Here is a 27098-nt window from a genome sequence, read left to right on the forward strand (position 1 = left end):
AACTAAAAAAGGGTTGGCATGGTTAAATAAAGGAATGCATCTCACAGCATGCTATGGTGGAGAGTGAATAAGCTTTACTTGGTGTCTGGGTCCTCCAGTCGGCTCTATACAGCAGACAGGCTGACGGTGGTGCTTGTGGGATCGAGAAAGAAACACTTCTCTCTGAAACTGAAACTGTGAGCAGAACAATGGACTAGTTTCCCATTGACTGTAGAGATATAGATATGTATATTTTTAGCTGTTAGTTATGATTTTGAAGAGAGATTCACTGCTTCCTCTAAGCTCCCTCTCATTTTGCTCTTCCCTGCTTAAGATGGGCATATGTTGGGGAGTGGGGATGTGGGGCAGTGGTGACCTAGCAGGTAAGGAAACCAATTCAAATGGCACCAAGGTGAAACCGAGTACCGTCCCCACACACTACTGCCCAGGCACCTTTCATGGCTGCCCATGGCTCACTAAGGGTGATGGGTTAAAATCAGAGTACACATTTTGTTGTGTGCACCGTGTACTGTGCTGTGTTTCACAATGACAATCACTTTCACTTTCATCTGCACAAAAACATGTTGGAGGGAAGGAGCGAACAAGAGGGGAAACATGTCACATAATTTGTGCTTTTTCCAGTGATTTTTTTTGCTACTTTTGCTATCTTATTCATAGTCAGTTTGTGGGTTTTTCTTTCTCAACTTCAAAAAGTTTGGGGACATTTAAGGGGACAGGTCTGTTCAATTGACCATCTTGTGATTACGAGTATGAATGTAAGAAAAAAACACTTTATTTTGTGAAACTCGTTCAACGATTTATCTACTGGCCTTATAAGAATGTAAAAGGTGTGATTTATCATGTGTGCTGACCTGGCATGAGCAGCTAAAAATCATTTTTACTGCATTCACGGAACAGATATGGTGAGATGTAGTGTAACTCATGTCATAACTGTCAGAGAAGACTGAGTAACAGTTTTCAGTATACAGTCCAAATAGCTGAGAACAGTTATTTTCTGTAATGTCCAGCTACACATACTGTATACGGAGTACTGTTATTCACTGGAGTGTTCAGTAACACATACTGTATACTGAGTACTGTTATTCACTGTAGCATCCTGTAACACATACTGTATACTGAGTACTGTTATTTGCTGTAATGTCCAACATATATGGTATTTATATGTCTCAGTTGGGGCAGTGGTGTCCTAGCGGTTAAGGAAGCAGCCCCGTAATCAGAATGTTGCCGGTTTGAATCCCGATCCGCCGTCACCACACACTGCTCTCCGGGCGCCTGTCATGGCTGCCCACTGTTCACTCAGGGTGATGGGTTAAATGCAGAGGACAAATTTCACTGTGTGCACCGTGTGCTGTGCATCACAAGTGACAATCACTTCACTTTTTCACTTTACTTTATCATGATATATTAAATTATGAAGCTTGTTTTGTCATACGTATAAGTTATATGTATACACACACACACACACACACAAACCTTCAGGTGTTCTCTGTGCATAGCTGCTCTCTCACACATGCTGATAAAATGTGGTACAGTTGACATTTCCATGATGATGTAAACTGCCACTTTCCTCTTAAATCCAGCATCCAGCAGGTCTTTGAAGATGTCCACATCAGTGAACATGTCCATTACAATTGCTATCACCTACACAAACACACACAAACAGATGAAAAATGGCTGAAAACCCTGTGGTGTCTCACCACTCAGCTGCCTACCTTCTGCGCCTGTGCGATGGTCTTCCTCACCACCTCTTTAATGTGCATCTGTCCACTTGCTGGCGGCTGTGTGTACACATTGACCCGTGTGACTCCTCGGTAGGAGGCTGTGTCAGGCCACCCAAGGTCCAGATCGGGACAGGACACATCTGAGCGGTCAGGCCAGTACTGCAACGAGACTTGTCCATCCTCCTTGTTCGCCTCCATCACAGGCTCCACCCGATGCTCCGAACCTGGCCTGTACTGTTCCACAGAGTGGGACAGTTCCTCCATCTCAACATCTGACAGGAAGTGTCGGAGCTTGTGCTTAGTGAGGTAGCTGTGGAAGGCCTCACGTCCCCCTGTAATGAGAGTCTCCAGTGCAAGCCGCTGCTCCTCACTGTAGAAGAATTCAGGCTTGGTCTCGCTGACACGCCAGTTGACATGGTTGTCATCCAAGCACTGAACCTGTGAGAGCGCCATGCTGCCAAAGATTGTGCTGCAATATAAAATTAAATTTGTATTAAATATATGACATTAAACCAGTACTAAAAACTACACTGAACTAGTCATACTTCAGTACAGAAATAAGCCAAAACTACACTAAACCAGATTACACTGATACAAATACAGAACTACTTCAGTACTATAACTTTATCAACAAATAAAAACTACACTAAACCAGATTACGCTGATACAAATACAGAACTACTTCAGTACTATAACTTTATCAACAAATAAAATTACACTAAACCAGATTACCCTGATACAAATACAGAACTACTTCAGTACTATAACTTTATCAACAAATAAAAATTACACTAAACCAGATTACGCTGATACAAATACAGAACTACTTCAGTACTATAACTTTATCAACAAATAAAATTACACTAAACCAGATTACCCTGATACAAATACAGAACTACTTCAGTACTATAACTTTATCAACAAATAAAAATTACACTAAACCAGATTACACTGATACAAATACAGAACTACTTCAGTACTATAACTTTATCAACAAATAAAATTACACTAAACCAGATTACCCTGATACAAATACAGCACTAACCAGTACGATAACTTTATCAACAAATAAAAACTACACTAAACCAGATTACCCTGATACAAATACAGAACTAACCAGTACGATAATTTTATCAACAAATAAAAACTACACTAAACCAGATTACGCTGATACAAATACAGCACTATGCCAGTACTATAACTTTATCAACAAATAAAATTACACTAAATCAGATTACACTGATACAAATACAGCACTAACCAGTACGATAACTTTATCAACAAATAAAATTACACTAAACCAGATTACGCTGATACAAATACAGCACTAACCAGTACGATAACTTTATCAACAAATAAAAACTACACTAAACCAGATTACCCTGATACAAATACAGAACTAACCAGTACGATAATTTTATCAACAAATAAAAACTACACTAAACCAGATTACCCTGATACAAATACAGCACTAACCAGTACGATAACTTTATCAACAAATAAAAACTACACTAAACCAGATTACCCTGATACAAATACAGAACTAACCAGTACGATAATTTTATCAACAAATAAAAGCTACACTAAACCAGATTACCCTGATACAAATACAGCACTAACCAGTACGATAACTATATCAACAAATAAAAATTACACTAAACCAGATTACCCTGATACAAATATAGCACTAACCAGTACGATAATTTTATCAACAAATAAAAACTACACTAAACCAGATTACACTGATACAAATACAGCACTATGACAGTACTATAACTATATCAACAAATAAAAATTACACTAAACCAGATTACCCTGATACAAATACAGAACTACTTCAGTACTATAACTTTATCAACAAATAAAAACTACACTAAACCAGATTACCCTGATACAAATACAGAACTACTTCAGTACTATAACTTTATCAACAAATAAAATTACACTAAACCAGATTACCCTGATACAAATACAGCACTAACCAGTATGATAACTTTATCAACAAATAAAAACTACACTAAACCAGATTACACTGATACAAATACAGAACTAACCAGTACTACAACTTTATCAACAAATGAAAACTACACTAAACTAGTTACTACAAAAACTACACTGACAATAACATTTATTTCTTATATAGCCCAAAATCACATACAGTATGTCTCAATGGGCTTTGACAATAATAATAATACAACACTAGTCCAGTACGATAACTTTATCAACAAAAAAAAACTCCACTAAACCAGTTTACACTGATACAAATACAGAACTAACCAGTACTACAACTTTATCAACAAATAAAAATTACACTAAACTAGTTACTACAAAAACTACACTGATATTAACAACAACAACAACAACATTTATTTCTTATATAGCCCAAAATCACATACAGTATGTCTCAATGGGCTTTGACAATAATAATAATACAACACTAGTCCAGTACTATAACTTTATCAACAAAAAAAAACTCCACTAAACCAGTTTACACTGATAATAATACAGCACTAATCCAGTACTATAACTTTATCAACAAATAAAAACTACACTAAACCAGTTTATATTTAATCAGTTTTACAAAAAAAGTACAAATTCTGCACGAATCAACCAATTAATGAAACCTGCACAAATACAAACACAGAACACATCCTATACTTACATGAATCTAAATCGAGGTCAGAGAGGCGAAAAAGACAGAAAGGTTCTATAAATTTAGTGGACAAGACGTTCTTTTGGCTCCATTCCAGTCTTCTGTGTCTAGTAATGGCAGGAAGTACCTTTCTTAGTGTGTACTCGGGACTTTCTTCGCTCCCCAGTTCTGCACAGGTAACGTCCAACAAAGGCAGCGCAAGACTCCCGATCAACACCACACCTCAGCACACACACACAGTCACACAGCAGATCACTTTCACTGGTTTTCTGTGTGACTGCGTCACATTGTTGCCTCTGCGACATTCCAGCTTCATGGGTGCGCCAGTGTCAACATATTATTCCTTTTTTTTTCGCAGCTGTGCGCTTGTTTACCGCTGATGGGGAACTGAACTCGCGTGTCTCTTCATCTGTTCAGTGAACAGTCACAGTGGCATCATTCATACCCCATAACCTGCAGAACATGGCACGTCCATCAATCACTGTCAAGAACATGTTCAAACCAATCTGTTCATGCCAGTTCAAACCTTTCCTGCAGTAATACAACTGAAGAACCAGACCCTGATGATGCTTCAATATTCACTATGACTAGGGTGGTAGTGGTTTAGTATATATATGAACCAAAAGACTAGAAGGTCCCAGGATCCAACCCCAGGGGGACTGTCCCTGTAATTACTGACTGTAAGACACTCTGGATAAGGGCATCTGGTAAATGCTGGAAATGAATAGTACACCATCCATAATTGGCAGAATCATGGTAACAGCGTTAAAAAACACATTCCATTGCAAGAGACGCAATGGGCTGTGGGGGGTTACTTCTTCCTAACAGAGCATATAATCGAGAAGCTCTGGGTTAGACCTTCTCAGAGATACTTAGCAAGATAGAAAATGGCAGGTGATGTTGAGAAAGGGAGGACTGGTGGTTCTGAGCAGTAAAATACTGAAACATTAATGCAGCAGGTGAATGTTGAGAATGGATGTTGAACTTTGCACACGTTTGGAAGGTCAGATGAGCTGCTGTGGTAAGAAACTGGTGAAGAAAATACTCACTCCAATTCGCAGGACCAGAATGTTCATCTCTGTGTGTGGATTTGTGTTTTTTCTTTGTATGGTTAGTGTGTTAATGTAACTGACTCCACCCAAGTGTGAGGAATGTGTGTGTGTGTGTGTGTGTTACAGACTCGGTGGGATGTGTTGATCCTGAGGAGTGTATGAGAGTGTGTGGAGCTGAGGTGGGTTGCTCCAACATTGCTTTCCCTAAACTGGTCATCGAACTCATGCCAAGTGGTAAGTGTAACTGTATGTTTTCACTGTAAGTGAAGTGATTGTCATTGTGAAACACTGCAGCACAGCTGCAACAGTGACATGGTGAAACATGTCCTCTGTATTTAACCATCACCCTCGGTGAGCAGTGGACACCATGACAGGCACCCGGGGAGCAGTGTGTGGGGACGGGACCTTCATCAAGGGGACCTCAGTGGCACCTTGGCGGATCGGGATTCAAACCATCAACCTTCTGATTACGGGGCCGCTTCCTTAACCACTACTGACCCACAATGATTGAGTGTGTGTTTGATGCTCTGTGCTCTGTGATGATGATTGTATGTGTGTGTTTGTATTATGTACAGTGATGGGAAGTGTGTTTGAATTATGCTGTTTGTGTGTGTGTGTGTGTGTGTGTGTGTGTGTGTGTCTTACAGGTCTCCGGGGGTTGATGATTGCTGTGATGATGGCCGCCCTGATGTCATCACTCACCTCCATCTTCAATAGCAGCTCCACCCTTTTCACTATGGACATCTGGAAAAAACACCGCCGCCGCGCCAGTGAAAAAGAGCTGCTGCTGGTTGGCAGGTCAGTTGCCATGATGAAGATTCTCCAGATTCTACAAGTCACGTATCCATTACAGCGTGTCTGTGTGTGTGTGTCTGTGTGTGTGTGTGTGTGTGTGCTGCAGAATCGTCACTGTGATCCTGGTGGTTATTAGTGTCATCTGGATACCAATCCTGCAGAGTGCTAACAGCGGCCAGCTGTATGTTTATATCCAATCAGTGACAAGTTACCTGGCCCCGCCCGTTTCGTCCATATTTGTGTTGGCTGTTTTCTGGAAAAGGACGAACGAAGCTGTAAGTAACAAACACACAGAAAGTGAAAGTGATGGTGAAATTTGTGAAACACTCAGCACAGCATACGAATTGTCCCCTCTGTATTTAACCATCACCCTTGGGGAGCCCGGGGACCAGTGTATGGGGATGGTACCTTCCTCAAGGGGACCTCAGTGGGCACCATGACAGGCTCCCGGGGACCAGTGTATGGGGATGGTACCTTCCTCAAGGGGACCTCAGTGGGCACCATGACAGGCTCCCGGGGACCAGTGTGTGGGGACGGTACCTTCATCATGGGGACCTCAGTGGGCACCATGACAGGTGCCCGAGGATGCCCCACTTACCCCTTAGGCCCCACTGCTGCCCATCAAAAGGCTCCAGTGTATCATGATCATGTGTGTGGACCATGCCATGTTCAGCAGTAACACCATTCCTGCGTGTGTGTGTGTGTGTGTGTGTAAGGGTGCGTTCTGGGGACTGATGGTGGGCCTCGTAGTCGGGGTGACACGGATGGTTCTGGAGTTCGCTTACCCGCCTCCACGCTGTGGTGTGGAAGACTTCGCCCCTTCTGTGCTGCGCTCTGTTCACTACCTGCACTTCGCCATCATTCTGTGTGGGCTGACCATGGCCGTCGTCATGGTGATCAGTCTACTCACACCCCCACCCCCCCCTGAGCAGGTGACAGAACACAACAGCTAACACGCACAGTTACACACACACACAGTTAACAGTACTTGGGTGATTTGTGTTTTTCAGATCCAGAATCTGACCTGGTGGAGTCTGAATAATCCCTCAGAGCAAGATCTTCCTCTGCAGAAAGTGTCCACAGTAAGAGGTATTCCTCTCTCGCCCAGTCATTCCTTCGTTAAATCATTCACTCCATCACTCGTTCACCTTCCATCCCTCCTTCTCTCCTCTAGTGGGCGGAGACTCAGTCAGAAGAGGCCGCTGTGTGAGGACTCCCAGGTTCTGCAGTCCACACCCGTCCCGAGCCCCCACCGGGGCCACTGTTCCCATGATTCCTAGCACCACGGAGGACCCGTTCTGGGCCCGTTTCTGTTGTGTGAATGCAATTATCCTCATGTGTGTTAACATTTTCTTTTATGCTTACTATGCCTGAGCCCTTCGCAGGAGGCGTGGCCTATGTTCATAATTCACTAGCTGTAGCATTATTTTTAATAAATCTGGAGGCAATATTACACAACAATATATACTGTGTGTGTGTGTGTGTGTTATATGCCACAACATTATGGCTGTTATAAGGTGAAAACACTTGCATTATCTCAGTAAAGTGGGTGGGATTTATTACAGATATTCTTGTTCTTGAAGCTGATGGCGAAATGCAAATATTTGAACGAGTTGTGATGTCTACATATGTGGTCTGGGCACTTGTATGATGTCCAAAGTAGGAAAGGTGATGAGCCACTGACAGGGTCGTGGTGCTGGATTGGAAATGGGCAGCAGGAATCTGGCCCAGTCTGATCATACCACTGATCTACCACTGCTTCACTAGCAAGAGGAAGATGATGGTGGGAAGCCCAATACCAGCAATAGTTTCCTAATGAAGCCACAGATCTGATTCCCCCTGAATTGCTTAACCAGGTAAAAATACTTTTTAAAAATACTTACACACACACACACAGTCTCATTCCTTTTCTGTCTGAACAGGCCTGACGGTGCATGGTAAAGTGTGTGTGTGTGTGTGTGTGTGTGTGTGAGAAGGTGTGAAAGTGTACCATGCCTAACTCAGGTGTGGCAGGGAGGAGCTGTTTGATGAAAAATACAACCTGCAGGCAAAGCAGGAAAGAAAGGTGGAATGCTTGTTCCTTCATGTTTATGTATGCGTGGGACATTTTTTGTGAGAGATTTGTCCAGAAGTTATGTAGAACAAAGTGCAATGAAATGCTTGCTTACATGCAGAGAGAGAGAGAGAGAGAGAGAGAGAGAGAGAGAGAGAGCAGGTCAGCACTTTGTTTCCTGTGCATGTAACAGAGAAATGCAGAGCCGTCTAATTCTATGCATGCTGGACCTGCTGCGGAGGCTCAGGTCTTCTGAGGTACAGGGGCCACTCCTGAAGCCTTTTTATGACTCTGCAGTGGCATTGGCATTGCTGCAGCAACAGAATCTCCACTGGGGCCTTAAAGAGACTGAACAGGCTGATCCGGAGGGCCAGCTCTGTTCTAGGATGCCCTCTGGACCCAGTGGAGGTGGTGAGTGACAGGAGAATGGTGGCTAAGCTGTCATCCCTGCTAGACAACATCTCCCACCCCATGCAGTAGACCCTGACAGCACTGAGCAGCTCCTTCAGTGGCAGGCTACTGCACCCACGATGTGGGAAGGAGAGGTTCAGAAGGTCTTTTCTTCCAACCGCTGTCAGACTCTACAACAAAGACCTCACAGTTGACCACACACACTCAGACAAACACACACTTCAAATACACCACGGTAATTACCAACTGTACAGGTGTACCCATTGTACATGTGTAGATTTCAATTGTACATTTGTAGTTATATACATATACATATTTATTTTTTGCTGCTATTACCTCTGTATTCTATCCACTTTCTGCTGTGACAAATGCAATTTCCCACTTGTGGGACTAACAAAGGTCGATCTTATCTTATCAAATACTCAAATGCAATAATTAAATCATTTAAAAAAGTACAAACCACAACACCATCAGTGAAGTTTAAATTTCCAGTATTTACCAGATGCCCTTATCCAGAGCGACTTACAGTCAGTAGGGACAGGGACAGTCCCCCCCTGGAGACACTCAGGGTTAAGTGTCTTGCTCAGGGACACGGGGTCTTCTTGTTCATAGGCAAGTGTGTTACTCACTAGGCCACTACCACCCAATAATCACCTCACATGTTCCTCTGCTCTTCTTACACACCTGACTGGGCAACCTACGTGTAGTGTGTAGTAGCCTTGACACTCAAAGTGCCAGGTTCAAATCCCACTTACTACAACTGCAGAGCAAGACAGTGTCTCCAGGGGGACTGTCCCAGCACAGTTCCATCCAATCACAAATTTTCAGACTTTCATTCGGATCATGTGACGAGATGAGGGATGGCTTCTGGTATCTGCAATAATGCTGCAATACCACGCTTGACCACTAGATGATATAAAATATTACATTAAATTTTACCTCCTCATTTATGGATATTGTCCTTATTATGACATACAAAATATGCTTCACTGTAGCAAGTTAACAAGGCAAAAGAAAATTAATCTATAATCTATAAGAACAGAAGAAGAATATAGTTCCTGCTAGTTCCTATCCTGAATTGTGTGATGTGATAAGATGATCCTTTATTAGTTCCACATTGTCACAGCAGAAAGTGGATATTACAAGATATATTAAAGTTCAATATACAAATAAATAGTCTATAAAAAACAGTGGATGTGAGTTTTTAATATATATCAGTATATACATAAAAAAACTATTTGTGAACGTCTGTATATGTAGAATTTAAGTACGTTTACATATGTACAGAGTGGGTGAATACACACATATTGCACATAAGAACATGGAAATAGTCTATTGCATGTGTGTGTTTGTGTAGTCAGCTGTTGTAGAGCCTGGCAGCGGTTGGCAGGAGAGACCTTCTGAGTCTGCGTCCCACATCGTGGTGCCACTGCCTGCCTCTGAAGGAGCTGCTCAGTGCTGCCAGGGTCTCCTGCATGGGGCGGGAGACGTTGTCCAGCAGGGAGGACAGCTTAACCAGGCTAAATTACATACCTAGTCTGGACAAAACAGCGCAGCATGAACGCGGCCATAGCACCATGTGATGATTTTTGGCTTTATGGCTGTCATATATAGTTTTTATTGCCATTTTCTTTTAAATAACTTTCAGCTGTTCAGTTGTTACTGTGTACACATCAGAAACACATCAGTTGTCTTGTATTGTCCAACCTTATCTTTTTGGGTTTGCATTGTCTTCTTGGTGTCTTTTCAGTCCACAGTGCACCTGTGTAACCCACCCCTTCACCAAATCTACGATTTGTAAAGGCTCAAAATAATTATACAACGCCATCACAAACATGTAGGACGATGTCCATATTTCCTACTTGCTTTATTATTTATTTTATGTCCTTCAGTAATAATATTCTTTCTGAATAGGAGAGTGTGGGCTCTAGCATGCCACAACCTTTTACAAACACTTGCTCACTGTACCAGTATTGTCTTAATTTAGTTAAACTATCGGAATCTTGACAGTGTGTTCGTGTTGATGCCAAGAATTAACTGTAATAATATATGTGACCATTAGGGGGACCCAGAGGGATCAAAAGCACAGGGAAACGGCACAAAAAAGGTTGTAATAATAAAAACTAAAATAAAAAATGAAAATAATTTCATTAAAATGTCTCATCATTAAAACTTTTTTAAAAATCCACGATTCTGTAATCTTTGTTCATGTAAATGAGATTTTGCTTTAATATTTACTATATTATGCGTGGAGGTTTTAAGATCTCCCAGTTATAATACTTTACACATTTCTTCTACATTGTTTGCATGGAAGCTTAGTGAGATTGAGTAGTGGCCTGACATAATTCCCGGTCGCTGGCTGCCCGCTTGTGTTGTTGCTGCGGTTTCACTCTCCTCCCCAGATGGATTGCTGGTGTGAAGATAATTCTTGTACCCGAATAAACTTTGTGTCCACGTCCTCTTCATGAAATGCTGTGTGTGAAGTGGAAGTGTCCTTCATTCCAGCTGTTATCATGTCATGAACCTGGCGCTGGTGGGGTGGCTTAACATGAAGTCCTTTTCATTATGTGGACATGTGAATGAAGCGTCCGATACATTAAAAGCACAGACTTTAGCCTCTAGATGAAAATGGAGAAAAATCTGTATTTGTCATGGCCAACATGAGAGCGCCAGACCAGCCAGAAAGACCACGACCTGGAAGAGGAAACGGAAGCGTGCAGCGTCGAGTATAAAAGTCGGGTGACCCCGAGGAGGCGCTGCACGCTCTTTGTATGAGACAACTCATTCGAGACGCTCGCTCCCTTAAATCACGACCTAGATCTATTGACCCATGAATAACGAACTTCGCCTGCCCCTGACTCCGAGACTTGCTTAATCCTTTGGACCACGACGAAATCCATGTTCCCCTCCCAAGACGTCCTCCCGTCCAGCACACGATCCCGGACAATCCTGAAACCCGCCGTCTTCCGATTCCCTTCTGCCCCGGTAATCCCCACGGACCTCGACTTCCCTTCCCGCCGCGCTGCAGCACGTCCACTGCTTCCTCCACGTCCCCATTCCCCGCCAGTCTCTCCCTCACAGACCAAACGTCCCCGATCCTCCTCCCCAGCCCCTAGCATGTCTGCAAATGCGTCACAAAACTCACCCTGTGACAGTATTATTGCCCAGCTCTATTTATTGAACAATAATGATTATTCAAGGACTGTTTTACATTGATTGAACATCTCCAGAATATAATTACTTGTCTGAAACGTGTATGAAAACCACAGATCCATACAATTCTGTTAGCAGTAGAATCAAATTACAATATTGCTTAAGAAAAAGAGGGAATGTCTTATTTTCCTGTTCACTTTCAACTTGACACTGCCATACTAAAAAGTGTTTTAATTGGTCAAAAATCTGGAAAAGAAAATCACTAGGGCAAGAAAAGAATTTCAACATTGGTCTAATATTGCATTAGGTGGGAAATTTAAGAACATATAGACTGTCTTTTTCTCAGTTAGTCCATTAGAACCTTCGACTGATTTATTTTTTGAAGTTGAAGTGAGCTGAAGTGAAAGTAATTGTAATTGTGAAACACAGCACAGCACACGGTCTGTATTTAACTGTCACCCTCGGTGAGCAGTGGACACCATGACAGGCGCCCAGGGAGCAGCGTGTGGGGACGGGACCTTCATCAAGGGGACCACAGTGGCACCTTGGCGGTTCGGGATTCAAAGTGAAAACCTTCTGACCTTACCTGCTAGACCACCACCACCAGCTTTATTGTCACGTCAGCATGTTAGACGGTACGTAGTGAAACGAAATAACATTTCCCCGAAAACCAGGAGCTAACAACGTTACACACTGACATGAAGTGACACAGACAAACTGGCTACATAACCAAAGTAAAAATAGTGCAAAATGGAACAGGAATAATACATATGGAGATGCAGTTGTCCAGGCCTCAGATTCTAGACACGAATAAGTGTCTGTAATTACTGACTAGATTTGAACGTGAGAGGCCGATATAAAAAATAAGGCTCTTGATATTTGTGTGTCAATTTTAGAGGGTGCGGCATCCAAAAATTATGATTTCAATTTCATCGCCATCTCATCTGGCCCTTGCTGCACATTGGAAAGTCATGTGACCACCACGCCACATGTGCCACTGCCTAAACTTTTCAGCAGGTATTTAATTTTCTCATAATTCTATATTTATTTTTTCCATTGCACAGCTCTTTTTAAAACCCACCAAACAGCCACAACTGTAGTTTTTGCGTTACATATTGATCCACCGGTAACTGCTGTAACAGAAATAGGCTTCCGTAATGAAGTGAGAAACACTGAATATCTTATTAGTGGAGTAGAAAATAAGCAAACCTACACCATGCCACAGTGTGAGAGAAACTCCATTTTGGTCTGTATGAAGATGATCTGAAATCCCGCTACAACACCAAAACAAAGAAAGCTACTTCAGTGTGCTCTAAAGATTTTTAGTAAACTTTATATGTAATGGTGGGTTTTATTTTACGTAATACTAGTTACGTTTCATTCAGGCTTTTTCAGTCCACAAAATAGAGGGAGAATTAAAAAATATATATAATTAAGATTAAGACTGAATAGAACTATTCTATAACACAAGTCACTTTATCCCCATAACCAGTGGTCAGATTTCTGAACAAGTATGACGTATGTAGTACTTCTTGTACTACTGAGTACTTCAATATAAAGTTATGACAAAAGCCATAAAAGCAGTTGGAAACTTGAAGTGTGATATAACAAATTTCATATACCATACCATACCCTATTTATTCATAGAGCACTTTAACACAACTGACCAAAGTGCTGTACATTAAAATAAAAAAAAGTTAAATTAGCAGGATCAAAACAGACATGGATAAGTAGGTCTGATAAATAGGAGTCGAGCCATTCGGTGATAAAAAAAAAAAAAAAGAATTTTAAACCGGACTGTAAAACAGACAGGGAGCCAGTGTAGTGAGGCTAAGATCGGTTTTCTGTGGTCTCGCCTGTTTGTACCAGTGAGAAAACGTGCAGTTGCATTTTGTACTAATTGTAGGCAAGCTAGAGATGTCTGGCTGATCCGAAAAAGCAATGAATTACAGAAGTCAAGGCGGGATGTAATGAAAGAGTGGATCACTGTTTCCAGATTTCGCTTGGAAAGGACAGGCTGAGTTTAGACAGGCGCCTCAGCTGAAAAATGCACAATTTTACAATATTGTTAACCTGTGCATCCATTTTCAGAGTTGAGTTCATTTTAACACTGAGGTTTGTAATCAATTATATAAATTAAACATATATAAAATGAACTTTGAATGTCAGGGTTATGATAAAGTTATTGCACTAAAATCTGTATTTTTTAGGTAACCAGTTATGTTTATGCTGTAAAATGATTAGCAAGCATAGTTTGCTAAATCGTCAAATTTATTGTTATTGTCAGGTTACTCAAAAATATTGCAATATTATTTTGGGGCCATATCGGCTGCTTGGTGTTAAATTCATTGTGCTTCATCTTTATTTAGCTGTAGCGGTCCCCTGACATGAAAAATGTATTTGCATTTATTTACAATTCCAGCATTTACCAGACGTCCTTATCCAGAGCAACTTACAACCAGTAGTTACAGGGACAGTCCCCCCCTGGAGACACTCAGGATGAAGTGTCCTGCTCAGGGACACAGAAGAACCTGGGTCTTCTGATTTATAGGCGAGTGTGTTACCCCACTACATTTACATTTACATTTACGGCATTTGGCAGACGCCCTTATCCAGAGCGACTTACAGCGTGCTTTCAAGTTACCATCGATGAAGAGATCAATTCCGGTTCACTAGGACCCCAACTATGAATACATCTTTTTAGTCACTCTGTTGTAGATTCTGTACACAAAGTTCAACAACAAGAAAATTACAATTTAATCTAAATATTCTTTAAAGAGGAAGGTCTTGAGCTGTCGTTTGAAGGTGCTCAGTGACTGAGCTGTTCTGACCTCGAGGGGAAGTTCATTCCACCACCGAGGGGCCAAGACGGAGAAGAGTCTAGATGAATGTCTTCCTTTTACCTTCAGAGATGGAGGGACCAGGCGAGCAGTACTGGAGGCTCGGAGTAAATGAGGTGCAGTGTGAGGTGTAATAAGGGCTGTGAGGTAGGATGGTGCTACTCCATGTTTGGCTTTGTAGGCCAGCATCAGTATTTTGAACCTGATGCGTGCAGCTACTGGGAGCCGGTGGAGGGAACGTAGCAGAGGGGCGGTGTGGAGGACTTGGGAAGGTTGAAGATCAGTCGTGCTGCTGCATTTTGTAGTAGTTGTAGAGGTGGGATGGTACATAGTGGTAGACCAGCTAGAAGGGAGTTGCAGTAGTCCAGTCATGAGATAACTAAGGACTGAACCAGTAGTTGGGTGGCCTGTGTTGACAGATAAGGGCGGATTCGTCTGATATTGTAGAGAAGGAATCTGCATGAGTGGGAAAGGTTGCTGATGTGAGTCGAGAAGGAGAGTTGGAAGAACCTGCTGGAATGAATATTAGTTCAGTTTTGGTGGGATTGAGTTGGAGGTGATGGGCTGCCATCCAAGACATGATGTCGGTTAGACATGCAGAGATTTTGGAAGCAGCATGTAGATCAGAGGGAGGAAAGGAGAAGAGGAGTTGTGTGTCGTCAGCATAGCAGTGGTAGGATAATCCATATGAGGAAATGACCTCACCAAGTGACCTCGTGTAGAGGGAGAAAAGGAGAGGACCTAGCACTGAGCCTTGAGGGACACCAGTGGAGAGTCTACGTGAGGTAGAGGTGGATCCTTTCCAAGTCACTTGGTAAGATCGCTCATCAAGGTAGGAAGCAAACCACTGCCATGCTGAGCCACGAATTCCAAGCCTCTTCAGGATTGACAAGAGAGTCTTGTGGTTAATGGTGTCAAATGCAGCAGAGAGGTCGAGGAGAATAAGAACTGATGACAGTTTTGCCAATCTGGCTGCATGTAGCTGCTCGGTAACCGCCAAAAGGGCAGTCTTGCTGGAATGAGCTGTTCTGAAGCCAGACTGGTTAGGATCCAGGAGGTTGTTCTGTGATAAATTGAGTGATAGCTGGTTGTAGACACAGCACTCAAGGATTTTGGATAGAAATGAGAGGAGGGAAACTGGTCTGTAATTGTTAATGTCTGTAGGATCAGCAGTGGGTTTCTTTAGGATTGGAAGAACCCTGGCTGTTTTAAAGGCGGATGGTACGTGGCCATATGAGATTGAGCTGTTTATGATATAAGAAATGAAAGGGATGAGGTCAGGGGAGATAGTTTGAAACATTGCAGAAGGTATTGTATCTAGTGGACAGGTGGTTGGGTTGCCTGTGGATATAATCTGAATGATTTCATCAGATGTGATCTTAGAAAATTGATTTAGAGTAGTTGTCGAATTTTCAGAAGGAAGAGTAGGATTAGTGTTGGAGAATGTCTCACAGATTTTTTCAATCTTCCCTGTGAAGAAGTTGGCAAAATCATCAGCTGTTAAGGAAGTTGGGGCAGGGGGAGTCGGGGGGTTGAGTAGGGATAAGAAGATGTTGTGGAGTTTTTGAGGGTTGTGGGCAGAGGCTTCTAGTTTTGCTTTGTAGAAAGCAGTTTTAGTAGTAGTGAGGTTAGTAGAAAATTTGCGCAGAAGATTCTGGTAATCCAGTAGGTCTAAGTCAAGTTGAGATTTCTTGTATTTTCTCTCCGCTGCTCGAAGAACTCTTCAATTGCTGCGCAATGTATCGGAGAGCCAGGGCGCAGGGGGAGAAGTCCTTTTGGGTTTAGTTGATAGAGGACAGAGTTGATCAATGGAAAGGGAAAGTGAGGAGAGGAGAGAGTTAGTAGCGGTCTCTAGTGGTAAGGAGAGGAATGAGTCAGGGGTTGGGAGATGTGAAAGAATGCAGGAAGATAAAGATGAAGGTGAGACAGTGTGAAGGTTTTGTCTAATGAAGGATGGATGGGGGACAGTTGTGGATCCTGTAGGTACAGTGAGTGTAAAGGTCAGGAAGTGGTGGTCAGAGATGTGAAGGGGAGTGGAAGAAAGGTCAGAAGTTGGAGAAGGACGACTGAAGACCAGGTCCAAGACATTCCCTCCTTTGTGTGTGGGAGAGATGTTGCTGTTGGTCAAGGAAAAAGAGTGGAGAAGGGGAAGAAGGCAGGATGATTGGAGCAGGGCTGATGGAAGGTTGAAGTCACCAAGGAGAGTTAGGGGGGTTTCTAAAGAGAAAGTGCTGAGGAGAGTGTCCAATTCATCTATAAAGGGCCCAAGTGGCCCTGGAGGGCGATATAAGACTATGAGAATGATGTTCACAGGAGAAGAAACTGAGACTGCATGGAATTCGAAAGAAGAGATGCTAAGACTAGGCTACTAACCACCCACTAAGCCCTTTTATGTTGGTCGTAGTGTCCCCTAATTCTGTATCTAAAGTCTCCTTCTGAAATTCAGGTGCAGAATTACAGCCAGTTTGATCCAGACCCACAATGAGATTTCCCAGGATGCACCATTTCAGTGTCTGTAGCTTTAAATGTTAATGAGGAGAAGAGAGGCGGGATAAGCTGGAGAGCAGCATATAGAAGTTGAGCAAGCATTTGCGTTAATGATGTTAATTAACGTTTCGCGCAGACAGGAGGTCGTGTTGGTGTTTTTCCAGACAAAAAAACAAAAGAACCCACTGTGAGTCTTGTGCGACGGAACTAAAGAAATAGATTTGTGCTCATTTTTATCCAATAACCAAGCAACTGCAATGCTTTGCACATTTGGTAGCCATGACGGTCGGTGGAGATAATGTTTTAGGGGAGGGGCGGGAAATTCTCTGGGTGGAAAAAGCATGAGAAGCGGGAGGTCACCTTTCCCCTTATGATGACATAAGGGGACAAATTCCAGATCCGACCATTTCTAGCCACTGCAGGACAATAGACGGGCTAGGGAACCCATATTAATGAATTAATTTCATGATGGGGGACCTTTTATAAGAACCCTCAAACCTTATAACACACCATAGAATCCATACTGGATAGGTCCTTTTCACAATCATCAGCCCTTAAAACACACCAGAGCATACATGCTGTAGGGAAGCCCTTACAGTGTGTGCAGCGTACTCAGTGTGGGATGGGTTTTTCACACACATCAAACCTAATCATACACCAGAGGATAGCCGTATTATTCTGACCAGTGTGGGAATAGTTTTTCCGGAGCATCAAACTTTAAAAAGCCCTATCATTGTGTGCAATGTGGGATGACTTTTTCACAATCATCAAACCTTACAACACATCAGAAGATACATACTGGAGTGAGACCTTACAAGTGTGACCAATGTGGGAAGAGTTTTTCAGAATTACCGAGCCTTCTATGACACCAGATTGTACATACTGAAGAGAAGCTTTACAAGTGTGTACAGTGTGGCTTGAGTTTTTCTCAAACATCACACCTAATCAAACACCAGAGAACACCAACTGCGGATATACTTGTCTGAATAATACCTCGGACGGTATCCTTCAAGTCCTGTAAGTTGACGTGTTGACTCCACCAGACCTCGGAAGGTATCTTTCAAGTCCTATTAGTTGAGGTGGTGGCTCCACCAGACCTCGGAAGGTATCCTACAAGTGCTGTAGGTTGAGGTGGTGGCTCGACCAGACCTTGGAAGGTATCCTTAAAATACTGTAAATTGAGGTGGTGACTCCACCAGACCTCGGAAGGTATCCTACAAGTGCTGTAAATTGAGGCTTTTCATGCTGCATTATCCCAGCAGAACTTGGAAGAACTACTGAACTATTGAAGTTAACAGCGGAACTACTGGCTATGATAACAGCAGATTAGAATCAATGATAAAAATAAATTGAACTCAAACCAACACCTCAATAATAACTCTCAGCATGGTTTCCTGGTCCCCAAATGGAGATGCTTGCAATCTTCAATTTATTTAATATTTTATAGTTTCATCTTATAGGGCAGTTTGTCTTCTGTTTTCTGTGTTATGTTGTGCAATTTAAAACTTGAACTCACCCCAAAGGTTTTCTACATTACAAAACATTTTATTAATGACATTTGGCACACAACCTCGTCCAGAGCGACTTGCAAACAGTCGTTACAACGTTAGTAAGCGGGGTTTGAAGCTGGGACGTCGTGGTCTTCTGGTTTATAGGCATCAGTGGCGCAATGCTTACACCAATACATTTGGAAATAGAGTGTAGATGAATTACCATGCAAGTTTTCCTCACCCTCTGTTCTAACATTTTCAACCCATCTTTCCTCACACATTAACATTAACATGTAAATGATTGGAACGTTGTATGTGAGTAAAAACAAAACTGCCCTCTTTTTCATATTCTATCTTTAATATGAATTATGCATGTGTTGGTTAATAATAATGTTCTTATTGTAACTCTTTTAAATGATTAAAACTGATGTAAAAACCCTGTAAAATCACTCTCCACTCTGGAACTGAAGCAGCTGCAGTTTCGGACCTGAAGAAGCTGGCCTGACATTTCATCCCGATGGACGATGTTGAAGGACAAGTCTGGTCTAACGTGACGTCTGAAATCTACTGGTAGCTGTTTCCTACTTCCACCAGCATGACACAGTGCTCCTGTGCAGAAACGGCGACTTTGTCAAAGTGGAACATTTCTGTAACTGTCACATGTCACCGTTCATGCATTAATGTAAACACAGATTGTTAGTACATGTGGTGGTGTTGGGTCTCCATGGATTTTAACCAAAAAAAGTGAAAGTGTTTGTTTAAAACAAAAATGAACATAGAAGAAACCGAATCAGTCCTCCATTCAGATCCTTCCTCAGCAGGGAGGTTCCTCAACATGCAGGTCACGGCCACATCTTCACAAGGCTGATGTGCAAACAGCACATGCTGCATGACAGGGTCAGAAGGCGGGCGGAGGGACATGGTGGCCCTGTGGGCGGGTCTCCAACATCTGGAGGACTGGTGGACCCTTGTAGTCGTTAAGACTGGTCTGACCAATCACGTCTGTCGGCGACTGGGACTTTGGGGCGTGGTGGTCCAGGTGCTGCATGCTGAAGAGCGATAGGTCAGTGCCGAGCAGCAACTTCTGAGCAGCCAATAGCGTCAGAGCAGCCTGTCAGTCAGAGAAGATGGCAGATATTAACACTGTGTGTTATAATTCTATTCTTGTGTTTTCAGTGTGATGCTCTGAAAAGCGTTCAGTTCTATTCTCCGGTGTTCTGCCACGTTTCTAGATGTTTTTATGGTGAAATTCATGACCTATCACATGGTGGTGTTATTTGCAGTGTCGTTCCTTCCTTTGACTGTGGATCATATATTTAATTTTTCATCGTAGTTCCCATGAATTGTAGCTGTTTATTTCAACACCTTGAATGTGTGTGTGTGTGTTACCCAGATAAGGATGGAGAAAAAGCAGAAGGCGATGGCCGCCCTCGCCGCATCTGCTGCCTGCTCCAATGGGAGTTCAGCAGGGGAGGTCTGGCCCCACTGATTGGCCAGGAAGCAGAAGCCAACAAACCACAGGAACGTCCAGAAACCTGAAAGGACAATAAAAAAGGTAAAGAACACAATCTTCTGTGGGTGAAGGTTTTTTACTGGATCAGACAACACTGACATGCTCTCCTCATGTTCATGTTGTGTAGGTATCTCTCCTGAAAACAGCACCTCCAGCAGAACAAGGCTCCTCCTGCTCTCCCCACATTCATGTTGTGTAGGTATCTCACCTGAAAAGACCCTCTCCAGGAGAACAATTCTCCTCCTGCTCTCCTCATGTTCATGTTGTGTAGGCACCTCACCTGAAAAGACCATCTCCAGGAGAACAATTCTCCTCCTGCTCTCCCCATTTACATTTACATTTACAGCATTTACCAGACGGCCTTATCCAGAGCGACTTACAATCAGTAGTTAGAGGGACAGTCCCCCCCCTGGAGACACTCAGGGTTAAGTGTCTTGCTCAGGGACATGATGGTAGTAAGTGGGGTTTGAACCTGGGTCTTCTGGTTCATAGGCGAGTGTGTTACCCACTAGGCTACTACCACCCTGTCACATTCATGTTGTGAAGGTATCTCACCTGAAAAGAGCATCTCCAGGAGAACAATTCTCCTCCTGTCCTTGACGCTGCTGATCTGGGGGAACCAGGCGTCCAGCAGCAGCAGGCCGATGGTGGCGAGGAAGGTGAGGACCCCCACGCTGATGGCGTAGTTGCAGGCCATGTGGCTCTTGTTGAAGATGCAGTGCAGGCGCTCGCTGCCTGAGTTGATGTAACCCTCATTTACGACGGGGGCAAAGACAGCGATGGAGAAGAACTGCAAAGCAGCAGACACATGCGCAGCGTGACTGGGTAGAAGATATGAGAATATCGCGCGATGACGTCACGTTATGGATTTTCTTCTCCATCATAATAAGATGACGGTCTCACCCAGGCCAGGATGCGCAGCACCGTCCGCGGCTGGCGGATGAAGGTCCCCGGGCTGCTGGGCGCCCCGCTCCGTCCGGTCCGCTCCTCCATCCCGCCGCGGCCGCGGGGCTCTGCCGTTCCGCGCGTCATCCGCAGCAGCGGAGCCGGTGATTGGCTGGAGCCCGCCCCCGTGACGCAGGGAGGAAGAGGAGGGTGACGTCATCCGCTCTTCACACCTGCTCTCCTATTATAGATAAATAGAGAGAGGGAGAGAAGAGAGGAGAGGAGAGAGGGAGAAGAGGAGAGAGGAAGAGAGAGAAAGGAGAGAGAGAGGAGAGGAGTGAGAGAGAGAGAGAGAGAGAGGAGAGAGGGAGAGAAAGAGAGAGAGAGGAGAGAGAGAGAAAGAAGAGAGAGAGGAAAGAGGAGAGGAGAGAGGAGAGGGAGGGAGAAGAGGAGAGAGAGGGAGAAGAGGGAGAGGAGAGAGGAGAGAGAGAGAGGGAGAGAAGGAAGGGGAGAGAGGGGAGAGAGAGGAGTGAGAGAGAGAGAGGGAGAGAAAGAGAGAGAGGGAGAGAGAGAGAGAGAGAGAGGGAGAGAAGGAGAGAGGGAGAGAAGTGAGAGGAGAGTGAGAGAGGGAGACATAGGAAGAGAGAGAGGGAGGGAGAGAGAGGGAGAGAATTGAGAGAGAGAGAGAGGGAGAGGAGTGAGAGAGGGAGACAGAGGGAGAGAGAGAGGGAGGGAGTGAGAGAGAGAGAGAGGGAGAGACAGACAAGAGGAGAGAGGGAGTGATAGAGAGAGTCTCAAGGACTGGATTACTGTAACTCCCTTCTAGCTGGTCTACCTCTATGCACCATCCACCTCTACAACTCTTCAACCTTCCCAAGTTCTCCACACCGGCCCCTATGCTACGGTCCCTCCACTGGCTCCCAGTAGCTGCACGCATCAGGTTTCTAAATACTGATGCTGGTCTACAAAGGCCAAACATGGAGTAGTACACCATCCCTACCTCACAGCCCTTATTACACCCTCACCGCACTGCACCTCGTATACTCCGAGCCTCCAGTACTGCTCGCCTGGTCCCCCCATCTCTGAAGGTAAAGGAAGACGCTCATCTAGACTCTTCTCCATCTTGGCCCCTCGGTGGTGGAATGAACTTCCAGCTCAGTCACTGAGCACCTTCACACGGCAGCTCAAGACCTTCCTCTATAGAGAAGATTTAGATTAACTTGGAACCTTCTTCTTGTCTGACTTCTGTATTAGACAGTCCCCCCCCTGGAGACACTCAGGGTTAAGTGTCCTGCTCAGGGACATGATAGTAGTAAGTGGGGTTTGAACCTGGGTCTTCTGGTTCATAGGCGAGTGTGTTACCAACTAGACTACTAGCACCCTACTTGATGACAGCACAGATACACGTGCACACTTTCACGTGTCAAGTGTTTTACTGACAGGCTGGTAAAAGAAGTATATGATCAAGCCTGGATATGAGGCCTTGAATGCAGCTTGGCTGACCCATCCAGGTCCACTTCCGGGTCGGCGGGCCTGGAGGTGGAGCGTGACAGAATGATTTGATGAGGGATTCTCCTCGCTGACCTGGCAACCCTGCTGAGGAGCTCCACGCCTGAAGTCCAGCATCGTAATGAGGTTATCAGATTACGGGCAGCAGGAATCAGATCAGAATCTGGTAACCCGAGACTGTCTTACCTCAGAATCCACACACAGGGTCATTTCGAATTAGGGTTTGTGTGTGTGTGTGAGAGAGAGACAGAGAGAGAAAGAGAGAGAGAATTGCTGTGTGTGTGTCTCATTATAAGAAAGCGATGGGATCGCTCTGCAGTGAAGGTTAGTGTTTCACTGCAGGATTAATTATGCTTTAATCAGCTGTTCTACACCAACACTTAATCATTGATATTGGGTTCACACACACACACAAATATGCAAGTAGTGACACCTGGAACACTCAGATTTTCCATTTCAGTCCTACAGTAAACATGACACAGTGACATCGGCTGCTTGTCTTCGTGTGATGTCATCTTCACATCTTTCTGCTGATGTGGGGAGAAGGTTGCTGGACTGACTCATGAGAACCGTTCCTGTGTCAGCTGTATTACAGTTTTCGTCTTGATTGCAAAAGCACAATTCTTTAAATTATGTTACACAAATCCTTTTACTGCTTCACTCAACTACAGAAACGTCCACTGTTCAGGTCAAGTCTTCGCTCAGAACTGTGTAATCCTACACCTAAACCAGACCTTGACCACGGCTGGTTCAAGACAGGCTTATGAAGGGGGCACATGGTGGCTACGGAGGCAGAGAATGGGTGACGCGGGGTGTTCTGGGTAACTGGAATTCACTTCGTCAGGCCTCTAACCTAAGACCTGTCCAACTTGGATGTCCCACCTGAAGGCTGAGCTTTGGGTCCCAGAAACTAAAAACTGAAACATGACAAGGGTTGGCGTGGTTGAATAATTGCATCTGACTGCATGCTGGGCTGGGGTGGAGAGTGAATAAGCTTTACTTGGTGTCTGGGTCCTCCAGTCGGCTCTATACAGCAGACAGGCTGACGGTGGTGCTTGTGGGAAAGAAACACTTCTCTAAGAGACTAGTTTCCCATTGACTGTAGATATATATTTTTGCGATTTTTCCTGTTGTGGGGTAAAAAAAAACTAAAAAGTGAAGTGATTGTGATACACAGCACACAGTGAAATTTGTCCTCTGCATTTAACAGTGAACAGTGGGCGGCCATGACAGGCGTCCGGGGAGCAGTGTGTGGGGACGGTGCTTTGCTCAGTGGCGCATCAGTGGCACCTTGGCAGATCGGGATTCGAACCGGCAACCTTCTGATCACAGGGGAGAGCGCGAACGCAGTCCCCCACTACCAGAAATGATGCAGTGGAGATTCCCCCATTCGTAGGGTCAGCACAGCCGGAGTGCGATGGCTGAGCCTCGCCCTGGTAAACCGCCTACTTGATCACGGTATCTCCCCTGCCAGGTAAACACCCAGCTCACACTGTACGATGAAATGGAATAAAAAAAGCTCACGATCGTACGGTTTCATTGCTCAGATGTGACCTGACTGCTCACGATACAGAATAAGTGCAACAACCCACATCAGTAGCGAAATGTGCAGAGAAATAAATGGCGAAACTTAAGCACTATACACGTCCTCCCTGTTGTTCCGGTCATGATAGGTAGGCGAGACCACCTTAAAAAGCTCGTATCTGCCACAGTTGAATAATGCAAGACCAGCCGATTGTGGGTCGTGGCCTGGTTGGGATGGTTTAATCGGTGAACGTACAATCCAAATACTTTCTACACTAAAAACTTTTTTTCTTGATTTCTGAGATAAATTTCCCAAATTGCTACAAGAGTGAGCAGTGGGCAGCCATGAAAGACGCCCTGGGAGCAGTGTGTTGGGACGGTACCTTCATCAAGGGGACCTCAGTGGGCACCAAGACAGGGACCAGTGTGGGGGGACGGTACCTTCATCAAGGGGACCTCAGTGGGCACCATGACAGGGACCAGTGTGGGGGGACGGTACCTCAGTGGCACCTTGGCGGATCGGGATTCGATCCGGCAACCTTCTGATTACGGAGCCGCTTCCTTAACCGGTAGGCCACCACTGCACCACAAGCCCTGTAGACTGAGGAGGGGGCGGTGCTGTGGCCTGATTGGTAGGTTACATATCATTGTTGTTATTACTACTGCTTAATTAAGTTAATAGGCTTTGCTATGCAGGTTCATTCATGTTGATGTGTTCTCTTCATATTAATACACGGTAATAACCACTAGTTTTAAGAATAGTGGAATGTTTGTGGCGCCCCCTGGATGACGCCCTTAACATTTGCATAATGGCACAAGCCTGCTCTGGGTACAGTTTGGGGAATTTAGCTCAGAAATCAAGAAAACCAGAAAATTTTTAGTGTAGAAAGTATTTGGATTGTTATGGTATTTACCTTGCTTTCCAGTCTGAATAAAGCAATTAAAATGTACTTACCTTTACTTCAGTGTTCTGATTACCACCATGGTATCATTCTGTGCAGCTCAAACCCTACAAGATGCTTTGGTGTGTTCTCCAGTCATGGAGAAATAGGTTCTACTGTCATTCCCTGCAGCTGCTTGAGATCATCCTGGGTTTAATGAATGGTTTAAATTTCAGTCTGAGTTGGATATGGAGAATATCAGGAACACAGATGATCATGAAGATAACCGTTTCAAGCTGATTAACTGGAGTATAACTGTACACACCACTGCTGAAGCTTTTGTTTTATTCATTTAATTTACTATGACTGTCACAGAATAGGGAAATGGTGGCCCATTGGTGTTCTAATGAACAAGGACAAACAGTCCATCATCTAAAATTAATTCAGCCATAATGTCTAACAGCCCTAATGCTGAACCCTGGAGGAGTGTAGGTCACCAAAAATAGGTTTTGCTATGGAAGGTCTTTTGTTTTTATTATGCATAAACATGATCTGTGGTTTTTAAGCACTTTTTTAAGTCCAAGATGTTGCACCATAGAGGAGTAAATAAGCCATGAGCATGAGTTCTGAACCAGGTCTGGGTTAGTAACACACTTCTTTCAGCAGTTTCTCACACGCACACACACACACACACACACACACACACACAACCAAACACATACACATAGAGGTCGTTTCCTGAGATGTAGTGGGTTGCAGTGTTGTGGTCTGTGCATTATTAATGAAGGAATGTGGGCTAGAGCTTGAGTTACAGAAGCTACACCAATAAACTAAGGCTCCTTCTGACCCAATCCCCCCCACCCCAAACACACACGCGCCTCATCAGATGTGTGTCATTGCTGGATCCCCACAGGAGAAAAAGGCTTGCGTCACACATTTGAGAGGAAGAGAAGGTGAGTGCATGACAGACACCTGACTGGAGTGTCCAGTAGGAACAACTGAGGGATATAAACTGGAACTCACCTGTGTGGGTTTTTTTCTGTCTGTCTGTGTGTGTGTTACAACTCGCATTTCTGTGCTGTGACCCAAGAGACCATGTGGAAGAAGACCCCTTTAACTGGACAGGTGGGTGACCCTACTGCCTTTAGTGGTCTGGGGTTTGTAGCTGCTAACTGCCAGTTTCGAGAGATTTGTCATTACTGCTAACTCGCTAATGTTACATGTTCAATGTGACGAGAACTGATTTTTTTTAATGTGTGAATCCTTGTTTATATTTGCTGAATTTGGTTTCGGCCATTGTTGGCATTGTTGAAATTCTGGCATAATTGCCTAATAACCATCACTTATGAATGGTATGTTGTATTCGTTAATGTTAGAGGCAGAATGGTGTAAGTCAAGTGAGTTGGATTTTTTTTTTACATCTTTGTAATACCTTAAAAGGAATTTAATCTAAACAGTAAATTTACCATTCATGTTTCACATTCAAATTGCAATTATAATTAATAATCTTTTTAAAAGTGGTTCATGAAAGTGTTAAGAAAGCTGTTCCATTTATAATGTTTGTAATATTTAACAACATTTGTAATGATAATCAATTAAAAACGTCTTCCTGTTATCCAATCAGGAATCATTGACAAGCTCAACAGTAGTATGCTTATAGAAAGATATCAGGATGCCGGCAAAGAAAGGAGACACCAAATCCAAGAAGGGAGGGAAACCAGAAAAAGAGGCAGACAAAGGCAAGGTGAAAGAAGATGAAAAAGAAAGCGAAGGATGATAAAAAGGGAGGCAAAGAAGACAAAAAGGGAGGAAAAGACGATAAAAAAGGAGGCAAAGAAGACAAAAAGGAGGCAAAGATGACAAAAAGGGAGGGAAAGGTGGAAAGGATGACGTGACAAAGGGAAAAGGTAAAGATGATGGCAAGAAAGGGAAGGATAAAGGCAAAGGAAAAAAGGTAGTAAGTGAATCAGAGGAGGAAGAAGAGGAGTTACTAAATAGTGAGGAGGAGGAATTAAGTCAGGACGATTGAAGATGAAGAATCTGATAGAGACATGAAAAAGGGCAAAGGACGTGGAAAAGGTGACGTGAAAGGGAAGGGAAGAAGCCAAACCAAGGCATGCTAAATCAGATG

General features: G+C 43.7%; 3 protein-coding genes and 1 pseudogene across 15 annotated transcripts in view; 1 reads left to right on the plus strand and 3 right to left on the minus strand.

Moving 5' to 3' along the window:
- LOC114773773 (protein FAM83G-like) overlaps positions 1–4790 on the minus strand; it is a 9597-nt gene extending 4807 nt beyond the window's left edge. For 2 of the 6 annotated variants that reach the window (XR_003744473.1, XM_028965955.1), the window contains exons 1-3: positions 4384–4790; positions 1713–2190; positions 1474–1641 (exon numbers count right to left, since the gene is read on the minus strand). Coding sequence is in view for 5 of the 6 variants with exons in the window: in XM_028965955.1 (XP_028821788.1) it covers positions 1474–1641; positions 1713–2174 (630 nt within the window). In the remaining variant the exon portion in view is untranslated. The remainder of the gene's footprint in view (positions 1–1473; positions 1642–1712; positions 2191–4383) is intronic. The other 4 variants (XM_028965952.1, XM_028965954.1, XM_028965953.1 and 1 more) reach the window with 4 other exon arrangements.
- LOC114773775 (sodium/glucose cotransporter 5-like) overlaps positions 1–7674 on the plus strand; it is a 21471-nt gene extending 13797 nt beyond the window's left edge. For 7 of the 8 annotated variants that reach the window (XM_028965956.1, XM_028965960.1, XM_028965962.1 and 4 more), the window contains 6 exons: positions 5553–5660; positions 6074–6224; positions 6328–6496; positions 6938–7153; positions 7232–7310; positions 7396–7674. In XM_028965956.1, coding sequence (XP_028821789.1) covers positions 5553–5660; positions 6074–6224; positions 6328–6496; positions 6938–7153; positions 7232–7310; positions 7396–7595 — 923 coding nt within the window. In that variant the 3' untranslated portion in view covers positions 7596–7674. The remainder of the gene's footprint in view (positions 1–5552; positions 5661–6073; positions 6225–6327; positions 6497–6937; positions 7154–7231; positions 7311–7395) is intronic. The other variant, XM_028965963.1, reaches the window with a different exon arrangement.
- An 11053-nt stretch (positions 7675–18727) lies between these two features.
- On the minus strand, positions 18728–21305 carry LOC114773771 (synaptogyrin-3-like). Its single transcript, XM_028965944.1, has 4 exons — positions 21072–21305; positions 20724–20958; positions 20045–20190; positions 18728–19766 (listed from the first exon to the last, which is right to left on the minus strand). Exons 1-4 carry the CDS (start codon positions 21198–21200, stop codon positions 19554–19556), a joined length of 723 nt encoding a protein of 240 aa, XP_028821777.1. The 5' UTR covers positions 21201–21305; the 3' UTR covers positions 18728–19553.
- A 2586-nt stretch (positions 21306–23891) lies between these two features.
- LOC114773776 (uncharacterized) lies at positions 23892–24044 on the minus strand (annotated as a pseudogene).
- Between the last annotated feature and the right edge of the window lie 3054 nt (positions 24045–27098).

Source organism: Denticeps clupeoides, unplaced genomic scaffold (genome assembly GCF_900700375.1).
Source record: "Denticeps clupeoides unplaced genomic scaffold, fDenClu1.1, whole genome shotgun sequence".
In the NCBI taxonomy this organism is placed as follows: Eukaryota; Metazoa; Chordata; class Actinopteri; order Clupeiformes; family Denticipitidae; genus Denticeps; species Denticeps clupeoides.